The sequence below is a fragment of the Rhipicephalus microplus genome, chromosome X, assembly GCF_043290135.1.
Source record: "Rhipicephalus microplus isolate Deutch F79 chromosome X, USDA_Rmic, whole genome shotgun sequence".
Lineage (NCBI taxonomy): Eukaryota > Metazoa > Arthropoda > Arachnida > Ixodida > Ixodidae > Rhipicephalus > Rhipicephalus microplus.
Window position 1 is genome coordinate 295,851,879 of NC_134710.1, and position 24,478 is coordinate 295,876,356.

General features: G+C 44.6%; 1 protein-coding gene across 1 annotated transcript in view; it reads left to right on the top strand.

The window, feature by feature from the left end:
- gcl (germ cell-less) overlaps positions 1 to 24,478 on the top strand; it is an 85,670-nt gene that overhangs the window by 16,602 nt on the left and 44,590 nt on the right. Inside the window, exons 4-6 of the mRNA XM_075879405.1 lie at positions 6,347 to 6,444; positions 6,573 to 6,619; positions 10,022 to 10,159. Coding sequence (XP_075735520.1) covers positions 6,347 to 6,444; positions 6,573 to 6,619; positions 10,022 to 10,159 — 283 coding nt within the window. The remainder of the gene's footprint in view (positions 1 to 6,346; positions 6,445 to 6,572; positions 6,620 to 10,021; positions 10,160 to 24,478) is intronic.

A 24,478-nucleotide genomic window follows, 5' to 3' on the forward strand; every position in this document is an offset into this window, starting at 1 on the left:
GATTATAAAGTCGCCAAGATAGTGGCAAAACGCCCCTCGAAACGTAAAATTTCTTCGAACTTCCTGCGAACACCCTCGGCGAAGGAGCCGGCCGATCCCCGCCATCTTGAGCTTGTTTTGAAGCTGATTTCTTTGTGCGCATTTTGCTGCCCTTCAAAATGGCGTCTCTTCAACGGCATGGCTTTCTTCGCCCTTTTCCAAAGCTCCCTTCTAAACCGCTTATTGGATAGAGCACGCGCGCGCCAGCCGAGCCCCCCGTATCTTGCTTTCCATTGGTTGATGCGGCCAAGGTTGCTCGCACTTTTTTTTCTCTGTATTTTGCTTGTCGGCCGCCGGCTCCCGTTCCGCGCGCGTTGTTCGTCTGCTTCTTGCTCGTGCTACGCAACCGACGCACCAACTTTCCGTCTTTTGTCAGCATGACTGGAGACGCTCGTCTAAAGAAGAAGACGCACCAAGCGTACAGCAAGAAACGAAGACGTCCGTGGAACGTGCACACAGAAGAAAGCCGACAACGTGCGGCCGAGTTCGCCCGTGCGGCCGAAGCGGTGCATTCCGACGATGGCGCGCAGCCGCGGGCACCTGTTGTGTTCGAAACAATGCACTCTCCAGGGCTTAGCCGCAGCACCTCCTTGGATTGTTACGTCGTCGGATCATGTGACACTTCCAGCAACATCCAAGACCGCATTGACACAGCATTTTATTTCGTGGACGAGTCTGCTCAGTGCGCCAGGAATGCCACGAGCTTGAAGGCATTCCTCGCATCGCAGTGCACGACGGAACGCAAGTTCAAGCTGCTAGATGTTAATCTGGTGGATGACGGAAAAGAAAACGGGATAGAATTTGCAATTGTTGAACTGGAGGTGATAGACTCGTTATTTCAGCTTGTCGTCTGCCTTGAATGCAGGGAAAAAAGCATGACATTTTCGAAGGGCAAGAAAGAGTACGGGCTGTGTTCGAAGCTTGTTGTCACGTGCAGCAGTTGCGAAATTCACGAAGAGCGGTTTTTGTCTCCACGTGTAGCCGGTGAGACCGACGCCAAAATAAGGCCATTCGAAGTGAAGTCGCGTGCCATGAAGGCTATCAATAGCATCGACAAGGGGGCAACGGCTATGTCGAACTTCTTCACCCTAATGAACATTTCACATCTAGGGCTCCACCACAAGACTTATCAAAGCCACATGACATTAATGAAGGAAGCCTGCAGTGCGACAGCTGCCGTGTGCGAAATAGCAAGCGTTGCTCGCGTCAGAGCTCTATGCGGAGTTCGACAACGCGCCCGGCAACGTCGATGTTATATATAATGACACTTGACTCACACGCGGACATAGGTCACATGTATGCATTGGCTGCATTATTGAAATGTACAGTTCTCTCGTTATAGACCATATCGTACTGTCAAACTGCTGCGCTTGCACCAAAGGACCGAAGGAAGGAGAGGCAGGACGTTCTGCCTGGCTCATCCAGCACGCCCCACTGTGCCAGAAGAATGTTGACTGCAACACTGGCCAGATGGAAGTGGAGGCAGCGCTACGCTTGTTTGGGCGGTCATATGAAAAGCGCAAGCTTCGGTATACGACCATGCTGTCAGACAGTGACAGCAAAACATTTCATGCTCTTATTGAAAATGAAGTGTATGGTTATATCAAGGTAGCCAAAAAAGACTGCATCAATCATGTGCACAAGCGTATGGGAACTGCCTTACGTACACTTGTGGAAAAAAAAAGCTCGAGTTGGCTCGTTAGGCGGTAAGGGCAGGCTCACGCAACACAAAATCAAGAGGATCACCTCTTACTGTGGCTGTGCCTTGAGAAGTCATAGGAATGACGTTCCAGGCATGCAGAAAGCTGTGCTTGCAACCCTGCAGCACATGTCGTCTACAGACAAAGCACCAAAGCATGACCTCTGCCCTGAAGGCCCAGACTCGTGGTGCAAGTACCAGAGAGCTGTGGCGAAGAATGAGAAGCCCCCACCACACAAAGACAGCTTGCCTGATTTTGTGAGCGAGGCACTAGAGCCCGTGTTCAGGTGGCTGAGCGACAAAGCGCTCCTGAAAAGGTGCAGTATTGGGATCACTCAGAACTCAAGTGAAAGCCTGCGCTCTGTGATTTGGCAGCAGGCCCCTAAAACCCAGCATGCATCCTTGCGGAGCATTGAGAGGGCTGTTGCTGAAGCAATAAGCCGCTTCAACCAACGCGTAACGAAGAGCTACGTAGAAATTGCTGAGAAGCTAGACTACAGTGCGGGCTACAACCTGGTTTGTCGCAGCCTCGAAAAAGACAAAAACAGGCTGCAAAAATCGCAGAGAAAGCATCTTGGCAGCAACACAACCAAGACGAGGCTTGCACAGCGTCACAAGCCAGCAGGGGACCCTGCTTATAGCCCCGGTATGCTGTAGCACTGTACTCATGCAAACGGTGACAATTTCTTGTAAAATAAATATTGTGTGTTTTCAGCCCGAGCATTGTGTAGGTATTGTTCAATTTTTGGGCATTCCTTTCACTTGCAACTTCCTGTACTGACCAAAAAGTTAAAAAAAAATTCTTGTCCTGTTGCATCAATGATCATGTCATAGTTTTGGAACAAGCTGTGACAAATATTTTGGGAGGCTACAGTCATAAATTTAGCATGGTCATTATCGTATAATATAGAGCTACAAAGCGATGGCATTTATATTGCCGTAGCTTGACTTAAGCAAAAGTTACAGTTGCTGGAAACTTCAAATGCATTTTTCTCAGTTTGTTGTTTTTGCACATTTCACTCAACCTTACGGGGTTTTTTCCCATGTTATATTTTAGTGAAAGTGATAGAATGTTGCTATCATATTATTCATCTTTAAGTGATCCAGGGGGTGATGCTATTTCCATTTCTCTAGAGCCACTTTATGAATTACAATTAAAGATAATTATGAGAGGAATATAGAGTAAAATATTCATCATAATTGTTTGTCCATTTTTATGCCTATAAAATGTCTTCAAATGGAAAGAAATAGCATCACTCTCTACAGCAAGTCTTCAGCATTGGAGTTATGCATTTACTTGTTCATTTTTCTAAGGGGAAATTGCCTAAAAGTCCCGTAAGAGATAGGCAAATATTTAAAATTCATACCTTAATATTTCCTGAACCAATTGAGCTATTATGAAACAAATTACAGATTTGAAATGTGCATGAAAAACTACCTTAGATAGTGAAGTTTTGTGTGCATGAAAAACTACCTTAGATAGTGAAGTTCAATTGAGATTGAGCTGAAAGTAAAAAAAGAAAAAGTTTATAGGACCCACATTCCCCCTTAAGCCGGAACTTGAAAACTGGTCCTCAGTGTCCAGATCATGCTACACACAAGTAAAATTTACCAGATTACAAATAGCACACACACACAGCACACATGCATATCTTCTGTCCGAAGGTGACTAACCCACCTGTGAAAAATGTGGACAACCAATCAGTTCTGCACATTCTTGTGCAGTGCAGCGAGTTGGATGCTACCAGAAAAAAAACACTTTACTACCATATCGACAGCAGTTTCCTCTACATTCTTCCATGTTCATTGGTAAAGATACACTTTTTATGCGGGATTCATTATTTGCATTTTTAAAAAATGTACGTCATGTTCACAAGTTTTGAAATGATCTGTAGCCTGACCTTTGGACTGGGTCTTTGCTGCAGTGGCTACATTAAACAAAGCACTTGCCTCGCGGACCTTGGGCCCAAGGGAGTTGCGGAGGCAGTCGTGCTATTGCCATAGATCCCCATCGTAGTTTTATTACCACGACCACCGCCATTCATTCTCGCTACAGGCATTTCACGTCACTGTCATGATTTTAATATTTCTATATCTTAACCTGCCTTAGGGCACGGAATTTTCCACCCCTTTACAGCCACATAGCAGTGCCATAGTTCATAGTTGACGTAATTTACATACCATCGTTATATCATACATCATAGCCACTCTTTTATCTTTCTCATGGTGCTCTTTGGCCAAGTATGGTCCTTGCGTTATTAAAACCAACGTATCGTCATCGTCTCTTACAACTGAGCAATACTCTGCATGTTATGTTGCAAGACGAAATGACATAGTCGAACATGCAACAGGGGTGCAACAGTTGCGCCAATTGCGCCAACTTAATACAATTTTCTATTGTTTTGCCGAGCTGCGCCAAAACTGCGAAATTCACTGAAATTGCTCCACGCTGCGCCAAAATGCCCAGCCAGCCTCAAAGTTTTTTCTGGTGGGCTAATTTCCAGCAGTTTTCAGGTGTGCTAATAACCAGCAGTTTGCACCATGTGTCAAAGCGCGCATACCCCAACTGTAAATGCATATTATGCACTTCAAATATAACCAGATAAAGTAACAATGCTGCGTGCTTGTCGGTTCGTTGACCGCAGTAGGTACCTATCCGTGGGATGACGGAACTTCAAGACAAAAATGGATTGCGGTAGCCACCAGCTCTTCGTGGGAAATGTAAATTTTCTAGCTTAGAAACGTGGCTATGGCTTGTTTGAACTGAAGCTGGAAACGTAAGGCGCATTTTTCTAGCATGAACAAGCTCGAAGTGATGCGAACGCTAGCATTGCCAGTGACCTCGATCGCCTTAGCAGTGGCACATAAAACTTTTTCTTTTTGTTTGTTTTGAAATTGTGTGTCGTCCCTCGGCCACGAGGGGGGGGGGGGGTCCTGTCGATAGATACGAGGTGCCGTCGTGGGGCCAACAGGCACGCCCCGTTTTTACTTTACTTAGTCGAACGTGCTTTGCAAGGGAGCCGAAGCGGCGCCCAACTCCTCTATGAAAGAAGAAATGCTGGGAAGTGGTGCGAGGTGTAGCGGTTAGAAAATTTTTGGCTGTGTTTGTAGCCTGTGCAAAGAATCTTGGTTAAGCGACCTTTGCCGCAGTACACCGATGCCCAGCGGAAAAGCGTAGTGAGATTTGGAAGGGGCTGTTCGCGCTATTAACGGGACACTGCACATTTTGCTAGGTTGCTCATGTGTTTGCACGCCGCTTAATTATAAGTACCTGTATGATAACTGATGTCTAAATAAGCTACTGGTAAATATTTGGAGCAGTGTTTGACATTACTGATTCTATAAAAAAAACTTACCAAATTGTTGCCAGTTTTTTTTCACCACCCCTACTTCACAATTTTGAGTCTCCCGAATTTCAAGGTAGTGAGCTTGGCAGATCCATATTTAAATTTGCAGAGTCTGTCAAATGATTTGACAGGCGCAGCAAATGCTAATATGGACTTCATCTCTGATGGCTCAGTGGGATGGTTCAAAATACTACTTTCATTGACATAGCAGTGCTCATGTTCACCCTGCATGATTTAAATGATGCTGAATGGTTTATACATGTACATATATTTTCAAAATATAAGCCTTCTTATTTATATTGTTCTAAATTTGGTATTTCATGATAAAAAAAAAATGTCTTGATTTTTTTTTTTCCTGTAACCTGCTCCAAATTTGGATTTTAGGGCTCCAAAAGTAACATTTTGCTGCTTCAAAAATTGCTCCAAATTGTATTTCGGCTGATTCACTCATGATGCGCACAACAAGCACACTCGAAGGCTGGGTGCGCTTAGTTCCCTCAATGGATACTGCAGCCACATTAACCATCATTCATGGCTCGTGGGCACCCAGTGAAGTGCCTGTAGTGTTGTGGATGGTTGTGCAGCCAGCAACTGTGAATCGATAGTGCACCATAGTCCATGACTACGTGGTAATTTCAGTAGAATAATGTGCAGCGAGATGCCACGCAAGAGAATACATCGAATTTACGACTACAACCAAGACCAAAAGAAAATGCACGTAAGCTGTATCTTGTGATCATCAAGAAGACATATGATCAATGAGTGTGCAAACTGGTGCACAATGCAGGTAGTTTTGTGCTAAAATTGTTTTCAGTGTAAGTATGGTATTCAAAAGCAGAAAGTCTTTTATGTCTCATCAAGGGTAAATAATGTTCGTACTAGCAAACAGAAGCGTGACTTAGCTGGGGCATACGAATGTTACATGCGTCTTAACGTGTCAAGGCACTCGGAACCCACAACAGCTTGCATCACTGTCACTAATCACTCATACCAACAATCGCCTTGGCTGCCAGTTATTGTCATTGTATATTACTATGGTTGGAGCAGAAGGCAGTTACTCTAGTCAAATAAAATTACAACTATACATTGCTTTCATTCTTTGGAGTAGTTTTGCTACATGTAATATGCTTCTTGCTGTTATATTGAAATGTCAATCGAACGATAATGTTATGCTCATTTTTCTTTGTCATTGCAGCCCTGAAGATATATTGAAATGTTAATCAAACGATAATGTTATGCTTATTTTTCTTTGTCATTGCAGCCCTGAAGATTGTTTTTGGCTCACTGTACTTGGATGAAATTGTCATTGAACCCGGCGATGTCATCCCAGTGCTGGCAACGGCAACATTGTTTCAGCTGGTATGCATCGTTTGGCTTAGCATGTGCTCTATCTTTTAATAGTTTTCTCTGCCCTTACATTGTATAATTATTTATTTATAATGTCAATTAAGGGATGACATTGATGTATATTTTTTTTTCTGCTTTAGGATGAGCTCATTCAGTTGTGTTCTGAAATAATGGAAGAAACAATCAAGTAAGTCCTGTCATCTACTAAAAAAATGTTTTTTGAGAGGCTCTGAGCACTGGCAAACTAGACAATGCATGAGGGGCAGCTGTTCATATAAATTCTGTGCAAAATAAAGTTTCAGCATTGTATGTGATAGAGCAAACCTGGCGTGTTCAGATGAACAAGTTGAATACATAGATATCGCTGGAGTGGTAAATCATGCAATTCATAAAGTTCCACCAACCAAATTTAGAAATTATAGTGCTGTGGCACATGTAAAAAATTGGATTTATGTATAAATAATTGTAGTTGCCTGCACTAATTTGCATTAGCACTCCAGTTAGCATGCTCTCAAAAGATCTCCTGTCATGTAATGTACAAAAAAAGCATATAAACCACAAAAATAGCTAATGGGAAGCCAAGCAATGTATCTCGTCCATTTTGTAACATTTGAATGTAGAAAAAATAAGGAAAAGACGATGCAGTCTGCGTAATGCCTGCAGAATGGTGCATAATTTACCTGTAAATAAAGTCGGCAAATTACATTCACTATAGTATTTAAAGTAAGAGATTTGTGCCTATGCTTTCCAAAACTAATTTAAGGATTCGCCATACTTGATTCTAATGTGGATTTGGTTTTTATAGCTGTAAATTAACTACAATTACTTCAGTTGTAACATTCACCATGATTTTCAAGCTTTAGAATAGTATCGCTTATTAGTATTTATTACTCATCAGTAACAGAATAAGCAACTTAGTAATGTTTATGTGTTTTCACTTGCAAAAAGATATGATAAGATTGGACAATGATTAGGGCATTCCTAGACATAAATTTAAGATAGTATTTCATCAATTCCAAGAGCCGAGGGCATCTGGTCATTGGTGCTGTTTATTGAATGAATGAATAACCAGCCCATTATCAGTGTTCAGTCACTTTTAGAGGCGTTAGCGTTGAAATTCCTTTTCTTTTTTTTTCCTGTGAGCCCTTAACATACTATGTATAATGCTAAACATTATAGAGCCTGTGTACTGTTAGAGATGGGAAGGAAGAAGTTGCAGGTGATGCAACCGGATGGAGGAACTGAACGCAGACAAGAGGATACGGAAAACAAAACGGGGGTTTATGTCACTATTTACACATATTTACAGAAAAGACGGGATAGGGGTTTCACAACCCACGAGCGTGGTGGTTGAACGTTACATAGTTCAGAGCGACGTCCAGCACCCTGCGGCGTCGTTTTATGCACTGTTGGGCTCCTCCTCTTCGAGTGGACCACCAATCACACACACACAGGTGAGGGAGACGAGCATGCAAGGTCCACGTGAACACTGCACTGTGGTGGCGCCAGCAGGGCTCTTCCTCGTCGTGTGTGTGCCGTTAGTCGAGAGTTCCCACGATCCTGGCCGCATACTTCAAAGGGTCCACCGCACAGCTCGCCCAACCAGCGGGGCGATCTGCGGTGTCCGTCGCGGTCTCCCCCAGGAAGACTTCGTCCCTGTTGTCCTCTCTGTGGCGTCGCGGCAACACGACGTCTCATCCTCCGGCCAGCAGGGACAATGCCTGGCGGGCATAGGCAGTCGGCCGGTCGGCTACTTGACTGAGGATTAAAGAAGCGCCGCTCCGCCGTCAGCTCTGGCGCTGGTCACGCCAGCTTCTCCATTGCCCGATGAGTCGCCGAGTCCATTAGTCACCGCTTCTGCTTGAAGGGACGACAAATGGGTCCGCTTTTGAAGGACGGGAACTCGCCTTTGCTTGCTGCTTGGTCTGGACAATTGCTCAAATCTTCAACCGCGTCTGTCAGACTGGGCGCCGAAGAGATTGAGAGCCTTTCCATAGGACCGGCTTACTCACAATGTCGTCTGCCCAGACGACTTTCCAGGCCAAACTTAACAGTACCTGTATGTTAGTGAAGTATCGGTGATGCGCATCTGGCTGATGTGAATTATAGTCTAACATTAATTTGTTAACTTCCCCAGTCAAATTTTCTTGTGCATGGTGGATTGAAATGCAGATGTTCTGAATACCTTTCTGCATTTTAACAGGTGATAAAAACTTTGGTACAGAACCATTGAGCAAAACACCAAAAGAAGCGTGCTTTGGATGCTTAGAAAGAATGCACATGGCCTGTGTACACGCAGTCAGCACTGTGGTTATCATTTGCCCCGACAACTTAAGGTGAAACTGTCGCTATTGATGCAGTAATGTATGGCGAAAACGAAACTCCAAAAACGCAAACATATCCAATGCTGAGTGAGTCAAAGCAATCCTGCCAGTTGCAATTTCTGTGGACGTAACCGTGGTAGACGTGATCATAGATAGAAACAGTGTTCTTAAGGCACATGCGGGGCCAGTGTACATAGAATGAAAATGGAACTACTATCGTGTTTGCCACAACTGCCACGTATGAAACCGTAGTTGATATTGGTATTGACATCTATAGCAACTACGCAGCTCCAAAGGTTAACTCAATGTTAGATTGAAGGGGTCATACATTACTTTTCCATATAATCGTTGAATGACATCATTAAGAGAACTTATTGCCTCACAAATTGACTGTCTCAAAGATTTTTAGAATTCGTCAAGTGCCAATAGAGTTGCAGCAATTTACCACATGCTTTAAGTGCTTTCTCTCTCCTTTTGTACCAGTGAGCGTGCGGAAAGCTATGCAGAGGGGGTATGAGACGAGGGCAAGAAGCTATGTCCTTTTGTCAGCGCACATCATTACCTTGAGCGCATTTATTTTATATTTTTTTCTTTCGAATGTACATTTTACTTTCAGTGTGATTGCTAGTGCTTGCAAGGGCACGTGGCGGTATCCTGCGACAGCTGTCGTGACTATGCAGCTCAATATGCTGAAGTCAGCCAATGGTCATGCACTTTGGGTTTATGGTGGCGTCATTGAGGTTTATGGCATCGTTTGTCGAGAAAAAGGAAGCGGTTTTTATCAGACTTTGAGGAATAATTGCTAATTCCAGGCCGGGGAATGGTCTATAATGTTTGGCTCGCATGTTCTCAGGATTTTCGAATGCCAATAGACACCTTTTTCTGACCGTACTCAAAAAGTGTTGCAAGCTCTGTTTAAGAGCAATAACATCATAATAAAAAGCCATGAAGCTGTTTGGTGTATCTGTCGTTCGCTTATGATTAAGGTGAAGCAAGCTTCGGAGCTCTTCATTTTCAGTAGGACTCGAGCAAAGTAGCGAAGCTTTGATTTGCACATTAGAGGCAGCCAGCTGCACTGTGTAGCCCAGAAACATAAAAAATTTTTCGACGGCAATAAATGTTTTTTTTGCATATACCGTGGTTGGTGATAGGAACTTTCGAGTGATACAAAACTTTTGCGCCTCTTTGAGATTTGTATCACTTTGATTCTACTGTATACCACTCTGAGTATTCTCCTAAAAATGAATTATCTTCTCTTGCTACAGGTTGGATACTGTTATTTCATATTACGAAGTCGCTGAACAGTATGCACTGACACGTCTCAAGCAGAAGTGCTTTGAATGGCTAGAACGCAACCTCACTTTCCTTGTCTGCGAGGATGCCAATACTCTCCGGCAGATTCCGTAAGTCTTACACATGTAAAAGCAGCATATTTAATAAATTATTGCCATTAAAAGTAATTTGTGAAGAAAATCATCAATGGTTGTTAGTGTAATCAAGCAGCCTAACTCTTTTTGTGGCCTGCTTGTTTATTTTTAGAAATAATGATACTCTGAAGCTGTATATTTGCTACAGTGGGAACGTTTAAGTAGCTTTTTTTATCATTTGAAGAAGAAGAAGAAGAATAACTTTATTTATGAAGTCCAGCGAAGTTGATTTGGGGCGGGCCTAGGCGTCGGCCACGAGCCCTTGGGCTCGGGCGGCTTCCTCGGCTCGCTGGACGGCCCACAGTTGTTGTTCGAATGAGGAGCTGAGCAGAGCCCCCTCCCAGCGTGTCCTGCGGTCCGAAACTGCCTCTTCGTGGTTTTCATCGTTGCTTTCATCTAAACTCGAGCATTCCCATAGTATATGTGAAAGTGTCGCCCTTTCATCGCAAACCTTGCATTTTTCTGTTAAATACAGATCAGGGTAACAGAGACTAAAGAGAACTGGATTCGGATAAGTATATGTTTGCAGTTGTCGCCACGCAACTGCCTGTTTTTTATTTAACCTGTTGTGTGGCGGAGGGTACTTTCGCCTTTCTAGCTTATAGTGCTGCGTTATTTCGTGGTAACTAGTCATGCGGTCCCCCCACTCCCACTCCCCCCCGCGTGGAACTTCGTCCGAGGCGGCGTCGGCGTTCGCAACGGCTCGGTTCGTGAGTGCTCGAGCCGCCGCGTGCGCCGCCTCGTTGCCGGCCAGCGGGGTTTGTGTGTGTGCGGGGGTCCATATGACGAAAGTGTCATTTTTTTCCCGAATTTTGTCTTCGTTAGTCATCAGGATTCGCAGCGCCTCTCGGGAGACACGACCGTTCGCATAGTTGCGTATCGCTGCTTGCGAGTCACTAATTACTACTTCGGCCTCAGTGGTCGCCACCGCGAGTGCTATGGCCACCTCCTCGGCCGTCTCGGTCAGTGGCGTTTGCACCGTAACGCTCGTCATGCATGTCCCTTTACCGTCGACCACCGCGGCCACGTAACCACACCTTCGCGCGTATCTGGCCGCGTCCACGAATACCGCTTCCTTGCAATTTCCGAATTTTCTCTGCAAGTCCTGCGCTCTCTGGTTTCTTCGGCCGGTGTGATGTTCCGGGTGCATATTTTTGGGCAACGGCGGAATCACTATCTTTTCCCTTACCATCATGGTTATGTCGGCTTTTTCGCCTTGCTGCGTGTGATAGTGGATTCCCAGTTTTTCGAGGATGTACCTGCCCGTTTTAGTCTTAGAAAGTCGTTCATACTGTGCTACGTTGTGCGCTTCTATTAATTCGTCAAGCGTGTTGTGCAAGCCTAGTTCTAATAATTTCACTGTGCTTGTGTTCATGGGTAAGCATAAAGCTTGCTTATACACTTTCCTGATTAAGCAATCTAATTTTATCTTCTCGGCGACGTGCCAATTCAAGTAAGAGGCAACGTACGTGATTCTACTGAGGACAAAGGCTTGCACAAGTCTAATAGTGTTCCCTTCTTTCATACCACTATGTCGGTTCGTAATTCGTTTTAGAAGTCGGATTGTCTGATTTACCGCGTGTTCCAACCTGCGAACAGTTTCGCCATTGTGGCCATTGGCTGCAATATACAAGCCTAACACGCGTATAACGTCTACTTTGGGAATGACGTGGCCTTCCGAGGTCGTTAGCTGTATCGCTTCCTCTGCGTGATTTGCGCTTTGTTCGCTGTATTTGGGCTTTCGACCTCTGCGCGTAGGTCTGTAAACCAGTAGCTCCGATTTCTCAGCCGAGCAGGTGAGGCCCGTGTCCTCTAGGAATCTTTGAACCGTATCGATGGCTCGCTGTAGCGTCTGTTCTATTTGGCCGTCACATCCCCGAGTTACCCACAGAGTAATGTCGTCTGCGTACAGACTGTGGGAGAGCCCGTCAATCTCTTCTAATTTAGCTGGTAACCCTATGAGTGCGAGGTTAAAGAGCAAGGGCGAAATCACCGAACCCTGAGGAGTGCCGGCGCTGCCCATCTCTATCTCTCCTGACTCTAATTCTCCCAATGTGATCCTCGCTGTCCTGTCCGTTAGAAAATCACGGACGTAGTCGTACGTCCTTTTACCGAGTCCTAGTTCTATTATTCGGGTAAGTATAGTCGAGTGCTTGACATTATCAAACGCCTTCTTTAAATCTAGGCCTAAGATTGCTTTGGTAGAAGTGGTCATGCTGTCTATTACCTGGTGCTTGAGTTGTAGCATGGCGTCCTGCGTGGAGAGGCTCTTCCTGAAGCCCAGCATGGTGTGAGGAATCAGATCGTGGTCCTCGAGAAAGTTTGTTAGTCTCGCGAGGACCACGTGCTCCATGACCTTACCAACGCAGGACGTCAGCGATATCGGCCTTAGATTTTCCAGCTGTATGCGCTTTCCTGGTTTGGGTATCATAACGATGCGGGCGGTTTTCCACTGTCGGGGAATACGTCCCTTTTCCCAGCATTCGTTAAGGAAAACCGTGAGGTGCTCTATCGATGTGTCATCTAGATTCCGAAGCGTTTTGTTCGTAACCCCGTCTGGTCCGGGCGATGATTTCGTGTTGAGCCTGTGCAGCACCGCGCGTACTTCAGCAATGCTGAAAGGTCTGTCCAAGCACTCGTTCGCAGTGCCTTTGTATTCAGAGTGGAGCACGGGTCTAGTCGGATTAGTGTATCTCATCCTGAGTTCATGCAAGAGTTCTGCATTTGAGTCAATTTTTAATTCTATAGAGAGCAGGATCATTAAGCAGTCGTAGTGGTCCATTAGGAGTCTGGTGGTTAAGGTATACTCTTGCGGAGAGGGGATGGTGTGATGAAATAAATGCTCACTTTCCCAACTGTTTTACTGTAACACCTAAGCATCGTACATCGTGATGCGCACACATGACAACAGGTACCATAAGGAACTCCAGTTCGGGTGCACAACAACCACGCCGCCATGGCGTTCGCTTGGCCAAGCTGTGTGCTTTTGGGGTCATATGCTGCCGGTGAAGGCAGTTTCTGTGCGGGTTTGGTAGCGGTGGCAGCCCAGATAGGTGTGCACATGCACTCTTCATTTGGCCCGGAGCACCGTGGCTTTGCGGCCCTTGAAGTGGTCAAACAAAGTGAAAGATGGATTAATAATTAAAAACTAGATGCTTTATTAGATGCATATGATCACAATAAGTTAATTTGTTTCCATTGAATACAATTCTGAAAAGCAAAAGCTTGGCAACGTCATGTAAGCACCAAAGTCACTTGACAACTATGTATTATCATGATCAGCCTGAAAATCATGAAACCCAGTGTTCCTTTCATTTCTAGCTCAAGCAGCGCTCGGCTGGGTACATAGTTCTTGGTAAAAAGATTATTATTTAAGTTATCAACAATCCCCTACATTCCGACAAAGGCACATTTCTTGTATAAGCGAAGACGAAAAACCATCCTTGGGCCCTGTGCCTGTAATATACACTACTCTTATGGCTCGGCGGTCGGTCAACATTTTAAAGGTGTTATAACATTGACTCCGTAGCATCTGGCTAGTCAGTATAGCTAAAAGGGATGCATCACAGATGCAATTGGAGAGCTCTGCACAGGCACAGAAGCAGCATTGTTGTGGGAAAAAGAGATGTGTAGTGAATATTCCCAGTTATGATGTTCAAAAACAGTGGTGCCACTCAACGTTGTTATGGAAGCTCATAAGGCCTTGCTACAGTCGATGTCCGGTTTATCCCGAAATTCCGGACATACCTGGTTTCCCGTACTCATCTGTGGCACCGTCAAGTTCCCTATAAAGTGAATGCATTAAAAGGTCCGAAATTCCTGATGATGGCTTTCGCCATCTGATTTTCCAGACTTTTTGCCGCTAACCGCAGACTCGAAGTCACTATCGACGCAACCATTTTGGTTGTTTTTGTACCCTCAAACCCACCACATCGCGGCTGCTGTACCCTCAAAATTGCGAATGTCACCATCCAGTGCACTCCGATCCGTTGCCAGCCATAGCTTAGTCAAAACTGTGGCCACAGCTGCATTGTGCTGTTGCTCCAACAGTGTGAAAAGCTACGCTGTTGACCCATAGCCTGTAGTTGGCATGCGTGCAGACTCATAGAAAGCGAATACACAACAGACCTTCCAAAACTGTTCTTGCCACGCGAGCTTCATACTGAATGCCGAGACGGCCGCTTGCCCGCAGTGGGCAGCATGTGTGACGAACTTCCACCTGCGGACGTTGCCTTCGATGATCTGCATTCTGCCAGTGTTTGGATTCCAGCCGGGATAATCTTTGAGAGCTTTGCCAACACTGACAAACTCAAGCTGTGTGCGTGATGACGAAATCATTCATCAAGTTACGGAGGATTCCGACGACACCTAAATCGAAGGGGCAGCACGTACACATTCAACGAGCTTGAAGTTGACGCGAGCACTGACACTCATTGGTGTACAACGAGAGCATGATGTTAGCTGAAATTAAAGGAGCACTGACATCAAATTTCAAGATCAAGATGTGCCCATCATTCGATCACTTGGTATGCATAGGTCTTCTTGGCCAAATTTGAATGGCGTCCATCGCGTAGGAGTTATTTCATTTCGATGTCAAACAGCATAGAAAAGCTAAGGGGAAAAAAACGAAAAATAGACTGCCCTGTGACATCGACACTAGTGCTATGTGTTCAGTGTGATACATTCCACAAATACCATCCTGAGGGACGATACGCTTGTAACAATGACGTCAACGATCTGAGTGTGTTTGAAGCAGACTCTCAGCCATGCTCTCACTAATGGCTCTTGCTGTGTTGAAGCGTGCATGCGAGTTATCGTGTCGCATCGACTGATTTGGCATGTGCTCCAGAGCGTGAGTACAATCATTCAGAATGACAGTGCGTGCCAAAATGTCGGGGAACCGCTCTGAAATGAGAACCTGCACATCGAGGCGCAAAAAAAGCTGCAATTGCATGGCGTTTCATGCCTTTCCGAGCCACCAACCTCAACGCAGCCAGTGGGTTGACTTCGTACGTGCCGATTGACAGAGGGACTGGACGCCTGTGAAGAACAGCCGCATTTGTTCGCTTCACTTTACGCCGAGATGCTAAAGGGTAAATATTATGTTGGCAAACCAGTAAAGGCTTCACTGGCAATACGAGGCCCTTTCTCAAGGCCGGGGCTATAGGGAGAGGGGAAGAACCAGTTGGCGCTACTTAACCTGGCGGAAAACGCATGGAGGGGCTTTAGTCTACATCATCAGAGACACAGCGGGACTGACTGCATGTGCGCTCCTAGCAAAGGAAATGCCAGCGTGCGTGACGTCACCATTTTTTGTGGAAGCAGCATCAGCTGTGCAGCGGCCTTGACGTGGCCGCGAGGTAGCCCTGACAGCTCTACAATTCGGGGGGCTTTCAGCCCATTTGGAACCACGTTCGATAACGGATATAATAGTCAATATTACAGATATAAATTCATACCTCAGATGCGTTTTAGGTTGCTAATTGCTACTGGGAAGTCGATAGCTACTCAGTCACGCAAAAATCTTGACAGGAGTAAATTTGATGTCAGTGCTCCTTTAAGGCAGACATCGTGGGCAAGTGGAACGTCGTGCAAACAAAAATAAGCAACTTTTTTTTTTGCACTTAAGTGTTTACAAAGCGGTAGCGCAGGCCACAGTGGCTTTTTCTTTTTTTCTTCTTTTTTTCTTTTTAAAAATATAAACGGCTATTTTCAGAGACCCTAAATGATGCATTTGTTGAATTGCAATAAGAATCCCGTACACCAGCCATGACCCTCTCCATCAGCGACAAATCCCTATTAAAAAGTGTGTTTTCGCTTCTTGCATTCGTTTTTCCAGACTGCCCAATTTTTCGGACGTTTCTGCGGTCTTTTGAGGGTCCAGGAAATAGGACATCGACTGTATTTGCTTATTCACATAGTAATGTAGGCTTGTCTTCAACACAGACTAGTTTGACCACCACATTCAACCCACCTTTATCTTTATAAGAAAAAACAAAAAGGATTCACCTGTTTGTATCACAAAGCTACAGGAAAATATATATTGAATTCTCAGTATGGATGTTATAAACTGAACGTTCTTGGTTGATTAAAAAATTTGTCCTGGTTCATGCATGCGTACGCTCTTTACTTCTGTGATAGAGTTCCGACTACTGTCAACAAAGAGAGGGGAAAAAGCCAAGTAAAAGCTGTCTGCCTTTATAAGGAAGATTTGTCGAACTCGCACAATAAAACTGCCACACACATTTTGATAAGTTCTGGTTTCAACCACAAAAACTGTTAGACATGCTCAGTACAGACTGTGCCACAGTGTTTTGGAAGCTTTGCGATTTTTTTGTTAAGGTCATGTGCAGGACATGAATACTAGTCAACTTTATTCAAAAGCTTACCCAAACACCAGCAATAGTACTGGAAGGATCAATGACAGGTATAAAAGGCACATTTCATCGATGATCACAATAATTGGACAGCCGACAACTGCTCTGTGTACCGCGTGAAATCGCTTGTACCATGGCTTATTATTTCCGAGGGCATGTTCACCTAAATCAAGAGTACTGTATTTCCCTGTCCTGCTGCAGCTTTCATCGTCACAACCACATGATAATATAAGGATTTTACCATGTAAAGTTTAAATTGCTTGTAATTGTCAAGTAGCATAGTAAATCACCACATTAATGGGTTTAAATGTTTTTGAAGTTTACATTTTAGGCTACGCTCTTAGAAAAAAAAATGATTGATTGATTGATATGTGAGGTTTAACATCCCAAAACCACCATATGATTATGAGAGACTCCATAGTGGAGGGCTCCGAAAATTTTGACCTCCTGGGGTTTTTAACGTGCACCCAAATCTGAGCACACAAGCCTATAGCATTTTCGCTTTCATCGATAATGCAGCTGCCGCAGCCAGGATTCGATCCTGTGACCTGCGGATCAACCGCTGAGTATTTTTGCCACTAGACCACAGCGCTGTGAGCACTCTTAGAGAAAACTGGTTCTTTGTTGGTTTTTTTTTTGTTGTTATTGTTGACAAATTAAATTTTTTTCTTTTCCTTTTGTGATCTTCCACAAACCAATAATGGTATAGTGCAGACCACTTATAACATAACGGCTTTTAGAGCGGGACCGTTTATTACGTTGGTTTTTCTGACCACCGATATGTCGCCCATAAAACTCAATGTATAGGCCGACCGTTTATTGCGTAGGTGCGCGGACGAGAGTGCCGGTCATGATGTGGACTTTCTATACACACTACCATAAAATTGGACAATGAAACCCACTTTCCCGCCGCGCCGGCGCGTGCGGAGTGGGAGCAGACGAAAATGTATGCGTGGAGGCTAGCCCCCAGCCACAAAAAGGCAAACATAGCGGAGGAGGAGAGAGGGTACAGCAGCTACAGTAGGGAAGGAGGGAGACCTTGAAACGATAATGGAGCATGTTTTTGGAGTGCAAGACAGAAGCGGCAGTGGCGACAGCGTACTTTTTTTTTTGTGTCCGTCTTTTGCCTTGTTGCATTTGTCGTGTGCGCTTGTCTGTTCGCCGTGTCGTAGTGGCCGTGTGACAGCCCAGAGCACCTGCTTTGTCGAGCTTCTGTCGTCATGGCATCGGCAGCGTCTTCAAGTGGTGTGAAAAAATGCCATGCCTTTTCGCTGGAGACCAAGGATGCGTTATAAAGGACATTGAAAGTGGGCTGAAGAAGGTTTCAGTGGCGGCAAATTACAATGTTTCCGACCCAATAGTGTCGACAGTCTACAAGAGAAAAGATAAACTGCGACAGCAAGTGTGGCAAAATTCGTCCTCCCTTTCACGGAAGCAAATATGTACGTCGAAGTACGAAGACGTGGACGCAGCGCTGTTCAGATAGTTCTGGGAAGTTAGAACTCGGAGCATCCCAGTAAGTGGCCCCATGCTCCAGCAAAAGGCCAAGTCTCTCTGAGCTCTTCTAGGCCACGCTGACTTCAACCCACTTAACGGGTGGATCCAGTGTTTCAAAGATCGCCATGGCATCAGCTGCAAAGTGATGGGCGGAGAAAGCGCTGATGCCGACGACGAGTCTATCAAAGCCTGGCTTTGCTTAAACTTAAGGAATATGCAGACAGAGACATATACAATGCCGTTGAAGCTGGTTTATTTTATAACCTTTTGCCGAACTGCACGTTCGCACTGAAAGGTGAAGCCTGCTTTGGCTGCAAGACCTCACAGGAGCGCATCACTGTATTGTTTTGTGCTAATATGGATGGAAGTGACAAGCGCAGCCTGTTTATCATTGGTAAATCAGCAAGGCCATGTTGCTTCAAAAAGCGAAAGTGCCAGCCAGTAACTTACAAAGCCAATAAGAAGGCGTGGATGACGCAGGATTTGTTCACCAGCTGGCTCTGCAAGTTCGACGAGGATATAGTAGCAGAGAAGCGGCGGGTCGTGCTTATCTTTGATCTTTGACAACTGCACGGCCCACAACGCCGAGCCGAAGTTTACTGCAGTGAATCTAAAATTTTTGCCTGCCAACACGACAGCAAAATGTCAGCCTCTCGACCAGGGTGTCATCGCCACCGTAAAGGCACTATACAAAAAGCGCCTTTGAAGAGAGTTTTGCTGAGCCTTCAGCAGCAGCAGCCTCTTAAATAAAATATAAGGGGCACAATCGGCATGGTGGTCGCTTCGTGGTTGCAAGTAAAGGCAGACACCATAAGCAAGTGTTTCGAAAAAGCAGGTTTCGGGCGCAATGCAGAGGTCCTGAAAGATGATGAGCAGAGCGACAATGTCGCCAATGAGACTGTCAACACTAACGACGTGTGGTCCGGCCTTGTTGACAGCAAGTTCGTAACCGCTACCGGCATTTTTCAAGAATTTGTCAATGCCGAGCAGTCGGAGCTACCTTTCTGCAAGGAAGCGAGCTCAGATGACGCGATCGTTGCAGCGGTGCGTAGTAATGCGGAGGTTGCAGCCGACGACGACTTGGACGCCGAGGATGGTGTTGACCTAATGCCTGAACCCAATTTGCCATGCAAAGACTCATTTGAATACCTCATAAAAGTGAAAGGATACTGTGCAAAGAACAATTTGAGTTGGAGATCGCTTTAGTACTTGAGCTTTATCGAGGATGAAATGGTGGGAAGCGCTGTTCTCAAGCATCGCCAGACAAAAATAACGCAGTTCTTCTGTTGATGCTGGACTTGGGAACGTGTTGCCATGTTATAATTGTGTCGAATGTGTCTGCGAGTAAGAAGTATAATAAATTACTTTTCAAAGCAAAAGCCGAAAAAAGCATGTTTTTGGTTATAACGCGGTACCACTTATAGTGCGGCTTTTTACAACTCCCCTGACTTACGTTATAAGCAGTCTACACTGTATTTGTTCCTATAATATTATGTTGGTTTTTGCAATACTTACAGGCTATATTCACTAATTTTATTAATTGGGCAATAATGTTGTTGTAAGGGCATTAAGTTTTCAGAGTGAATTTTATTTGAATGTACTAACCTCTTAAATGCTCTGGACAAGCAGAGTTCATCCTTCTAAAACTGTGCTTAAGCTGATTTGGACGAGCAGAGCTTGCTTTAGTGAAATATGTACTCCTGTCTAATGTTCAGGAAAAGAAGCACTCATCTGCCCTGCCGCGGTGGTCTAGTGGCTAAGGTACTCCGCTGCTGACCCGCAGGTCGCGGGATTGGGAGGCTGCGGCGGCTGCATTTCCGATGGAGGCGGAAATGTTGTAGGCCCGTGTGCCCAAATTTCGGTGCCTGTTAAAGAACTCCAGGTGGTCGAAATTTCCGCAGCCCTCCACTACGGTGTCTGTCATAATCGTATGGTGGTTTTGGGACGTTAAACCCAACATATCAATCAAACAAGTGCTCATTACGGCTTAGATTGCATGTGATTCACTGGATGGCAGTTTTCCCCTGCGGCAAGGGTGCGTTTTTTGTACGGAAAGATGGCATGTGGTGGTAGTGGCCCATGAATAGCTGGCCCATCAACAACAGTTTTTTTTATTCTTACTAGGACCAGGTAGGTGGTTTCTGATGTATTGCCCAGAAAGAAACTTTGTTGCATTGACTTGATCAGGTATGTGGTACGAATGTTTTTTAAACAAAAAGTGTAATCAGGTTTTAAATGAGCAATAAAAAAAATAGACACCCTTGGTTGGGAAGTTTAAAAAAAATAATAATAAAGACAAAGCAGTTATGGGGTTCAGGGGTGGAAGTGCTGCATCAATTGTGCCATTCTGCGCCACTCTGACCTGCTGTGCCTCAACGGCAATTCGCTTGTGCAACACCAAATTTAGTCGAGTTTTATCATTGACCGAGACGGGCCTGGGCTACACAAAGGATGCAACCGCATTCGTATTAGGTTAGTTTGTTCGGTTACATCGGGAACAGAATGCATGAATCTTGGTAAGGTGGTGTTTGTGTGCATACATCAACTACATATGTTTTAACAGCAAAGCTGTTAGTCATACTATAAAGACGGCAGTGGTGTTGCAAAAACTTGTTGCGCCGTTGCCGAGCAACCACCGAGCACAGCACATGCACGCGATGGAGACCGTCAAATTATATAAACTAAAAAAATTAAAATAAGCTTCACTGGCAAAGCAATGATTGCAATAGCAACAGTTCGTAATTTTCAAGTGGTAATAACGCATTTCTTTCTTCCTATTTTTGTAACCGCACCATTACGCGTGTAATGCTGCCTTGCGCAAACTGCGTCCGAATGACCAGGAACTATCTACATAACCATAGAATCATTCGATGAGATTACGCGCACAAGCCGTACATTAGAGTTTGCTCTGGAACTTACATGGCCGCTAGCGATAACGCTGCAATCTTTGATGGCACTTGTATCAATGCCGATGCACTTTGCTGCGTGGCAGATTATCGTTGGCTGACGCTCTCTGTCCGCTGCTATTAGTCTACAGCGTGTATTGCTTGTAGAGTGGTGTTTCGTTTTCCAGGCACAGGTTAGCCCAAATAAAATGTTCGCTCATGAAAACAGCGGCTGCTGGTTTCATCGATATCACGACCCCGTGACAATATGAATGCTGGGAGCTAACTATTCTGGATCCGACATGGCGACGCTCACAAGAACAAACGCTGGTGTAAGAGAATAAGTACGGCCGCTCCAGGGAGAAATTTTCTGATCGCACAATCTTTTCCGTTAAGAGCACACCACGTAGAACGGTTTACGAAACGTGCGCTGATGCTTGCCGATATCGCATGCGCTAGCTATCGCAACCACACCCTTAAAATCAAAGTTCACAGCTGCTGCTTGAGCGACCTCCCCTTTTTCCCACATCTTTTCATGCTCGTTCAAGACGGACAGCGTGTTTTCTCTCTGCTCGAGCATTGGATGGCAGGTCTAACAGGCCGTGGGATGCTATCGCGTTTGCTCTCCGAGCGATGAAATTGGCCGCTTCGTTTAATCTCTGCTTGATCTGCTCTCATCACCTCGGCTCGTGCAATTTTACGAGCTGGTAAAACGTACTATGCGTGGGCAACGTTACCAACTTGTAGTTTACGCAAAACATGGTGGCGACGGCGGAAACCCATTGAGTGTCTATGTAATTTCTATCGTAATAATAAAATTTTCACTTCATAGCCCAGCAATGGCACGGTGAGCGCATCTTAATGTTCTCGCGGTTCTCATGCTGGCTGTGGTGCTTCAATGACATGATTCTTTTTTTACATTTATTTTTATAGATCCCTATTGGTTTAGTAAGAAGAGTTGCTTTTCATGTTGGATGTGGTGTTTCAATCACATTTTGAACATTGTAACATCTCAACATATAAATTTTATCATTCGTCTGAGGTTTAGTAGCAGTCCAGAATGCCGCTTATGTTTTTTCTTTGAGTTGCTGCGCTTTCATTGAAACCACAAAACTTTTTGTGTTTACTAGAAAGCAAAAACTATAATTAACAGGGATGTTTAATCCAAGAAATCTGCCCCAAAACTAAATTTTCATGCTACAAAGTGCACATTTCGTGCTCCAGAGCTGCCCCGAACTGCCTTTTTTACTGCACCAAAGCTGCTCTGAAACTGCATTATTCTTGCTCGCAAAGCTGCTCCAAAAGGTAGAAGCCCGCTTCCATCCCTGGGGGTTAAAAACATACTTTGCTCACAATTGAATACGATATATTCTCTCATTTCTTAAGAGCATGGAATATACACGTGTGTTGTCTGCATTGCAAAAAAAAAAATAATAAATGGAAGCTTATTTTCAACATGTACAGAAAATAACTTTTAAGGTGTATGGTCAAGTGATGAATTTCTGTTAAAGAAGAAAACTGAAAGGCAGTTTTATAGGGGGCACATTATTGCAGTTTTATTTAGTGCAAATGCTTTATTTAGTGCGAATGCTGTTCTTGTGCAAACACAAGAACAACGTGTCACCAATTGCTAATAGGTTGCACTGTTTATTTGTTTTCATTTGTTGAAAGACCTGCAATGAAGTGGTTTTACATGCAGAATGGGCAGAGTTATTTGAAGAAAATATGTTCCATGGCTTGTTTGAAATCGATCGGACATAGAATTGTGTACAGCTTCACTGGAGGGATCATTCAAATCTATTGAGTTCCTTGTGAAGAAAATGATCATCGGTGTAGAGAAGTTACTATAATCAGGTGTAATGTTGTTGAGATAATCAGAAGAATTGTGGGCTGGTGTATGTCAAGTAAACATATGAAAAAGATGACTCGATATAAGTTATGATTAAACTGCATGGTGTAACTTATGAAGGAGATGGAGGCGAGCTGCTGTGCAGTGCCATCACATTGCAGGTGCGTAGTGTAATGTACTACAGCACCCAACATTTTTATAGGATGAAAAAGAAGATATGTGTTGCAATACAATTATTTGTGAGGACTAAATTAAAAATTTTTAAACTGCCTAGACCTAAAGATGTGCTTATTGAACTGTGGGAAAGTATTAAACAGAAAGCTACTTCATGAGCTTGCTTGAATACTGGTGCTTCTGTGGGGTAATAATGGCTTTTTCACAGCAGAATCGATCTCGGGGTAGTAGTCACTTCCATTTTTTTATAGCAAAATCTGTTATGAGATCCCAACACAGACCATGAGCGGCGCCATAGTATTTCGCTGCTCATTTTAAAAAAACTTGAATAAAAACATCAAGGACATAGTAGGATTTAAACCCGGGTCCACTGAGTGCCAGCCCTGTATTGTACTGCTGAGCCACTATGGTGCTTGGGACTCTTTTTCAAACTTGCCTTAGGCAGCCTTAATGTCGGGAAAGGAATCGTGTTAATGTGAGTACATACTAAAGTGTTTTAGAATATGAGAATAAAGCATTTTCAGGCATCACACAATGGAATTGGGTATCAAGTGGGTCGTCTGATGCTCCAGCTCATTACAAAAGCTTGTTCTTTATCGTCTGTTAACTCTGGCACATACCCACTTCAGGCTTAATTCATGAATGTCTGCCACTGCTTGAAAAATAAAATTCCCACGAAATTCGTTGCAAGTGTTTAGCGGATACCATGCTTCTCCGAAGAATGACGAAGGATGGCATAGCGAATGCCTGCCTATTACACAATCAGGGGTGCAACAGCTGTGCCAATTGCGCCAATTTGATACAATTTCCAATTATCGTGCCGAGCTGCGGCAAAACCGTGAAATTTGCTGAAATAGTGCCACGCTGTGCCGAAATTCCCAGCCAGCCTCAACATTTTCTCTGGTATGCTAATTTCAGCGAGAAATGCAGGCCACATCGGCCACCTGCAGTTTGCGTCTTGTGTAAAAGCGCGCAGACCCCAAGTGCCTAGTATGTATTTCAAATATGGCCGTGTAAAGTAACAATATTGCGTGCCCATCGGTCCGTTGATCGCAGCGGATACCTGTCAATGGGACGACGGAACATCAAAACAAAAATGCATTGCTGTAGTCACCAATGCTTCCCGGGAACTGTAAATTTCCTAGCCTCAAAACGTGGCTATGGCTTGTTAAGAACTAAAGCTAGAAGTGTATGGCGCATTTTCCTAGCGCATACAAGCTCGATGTGATGCGAACACCGGTGTTGCCAGCAACCACGTTGATTGCCTTTGCCGTGGCACATTTTTTTTTTTATTCAAGTTGCATCATCTCGGTCATAGTCTTGGCAATCTATATGCAGTACTGTCGCTGAGCCAACGAGTACGCGCTGTTGTTACTTTAGCTGGTCGAACGTGCTTTGCCAGAGAGCTGAAGCGGCACCTAACCACCCGGTGAAAGAAGAAAAAAGGTGGGAGAGGGGGGGAGAAAATTTTGTTTGCTTAGGTGTTAACCCGTGAAGTAAATGCTGCTTAATC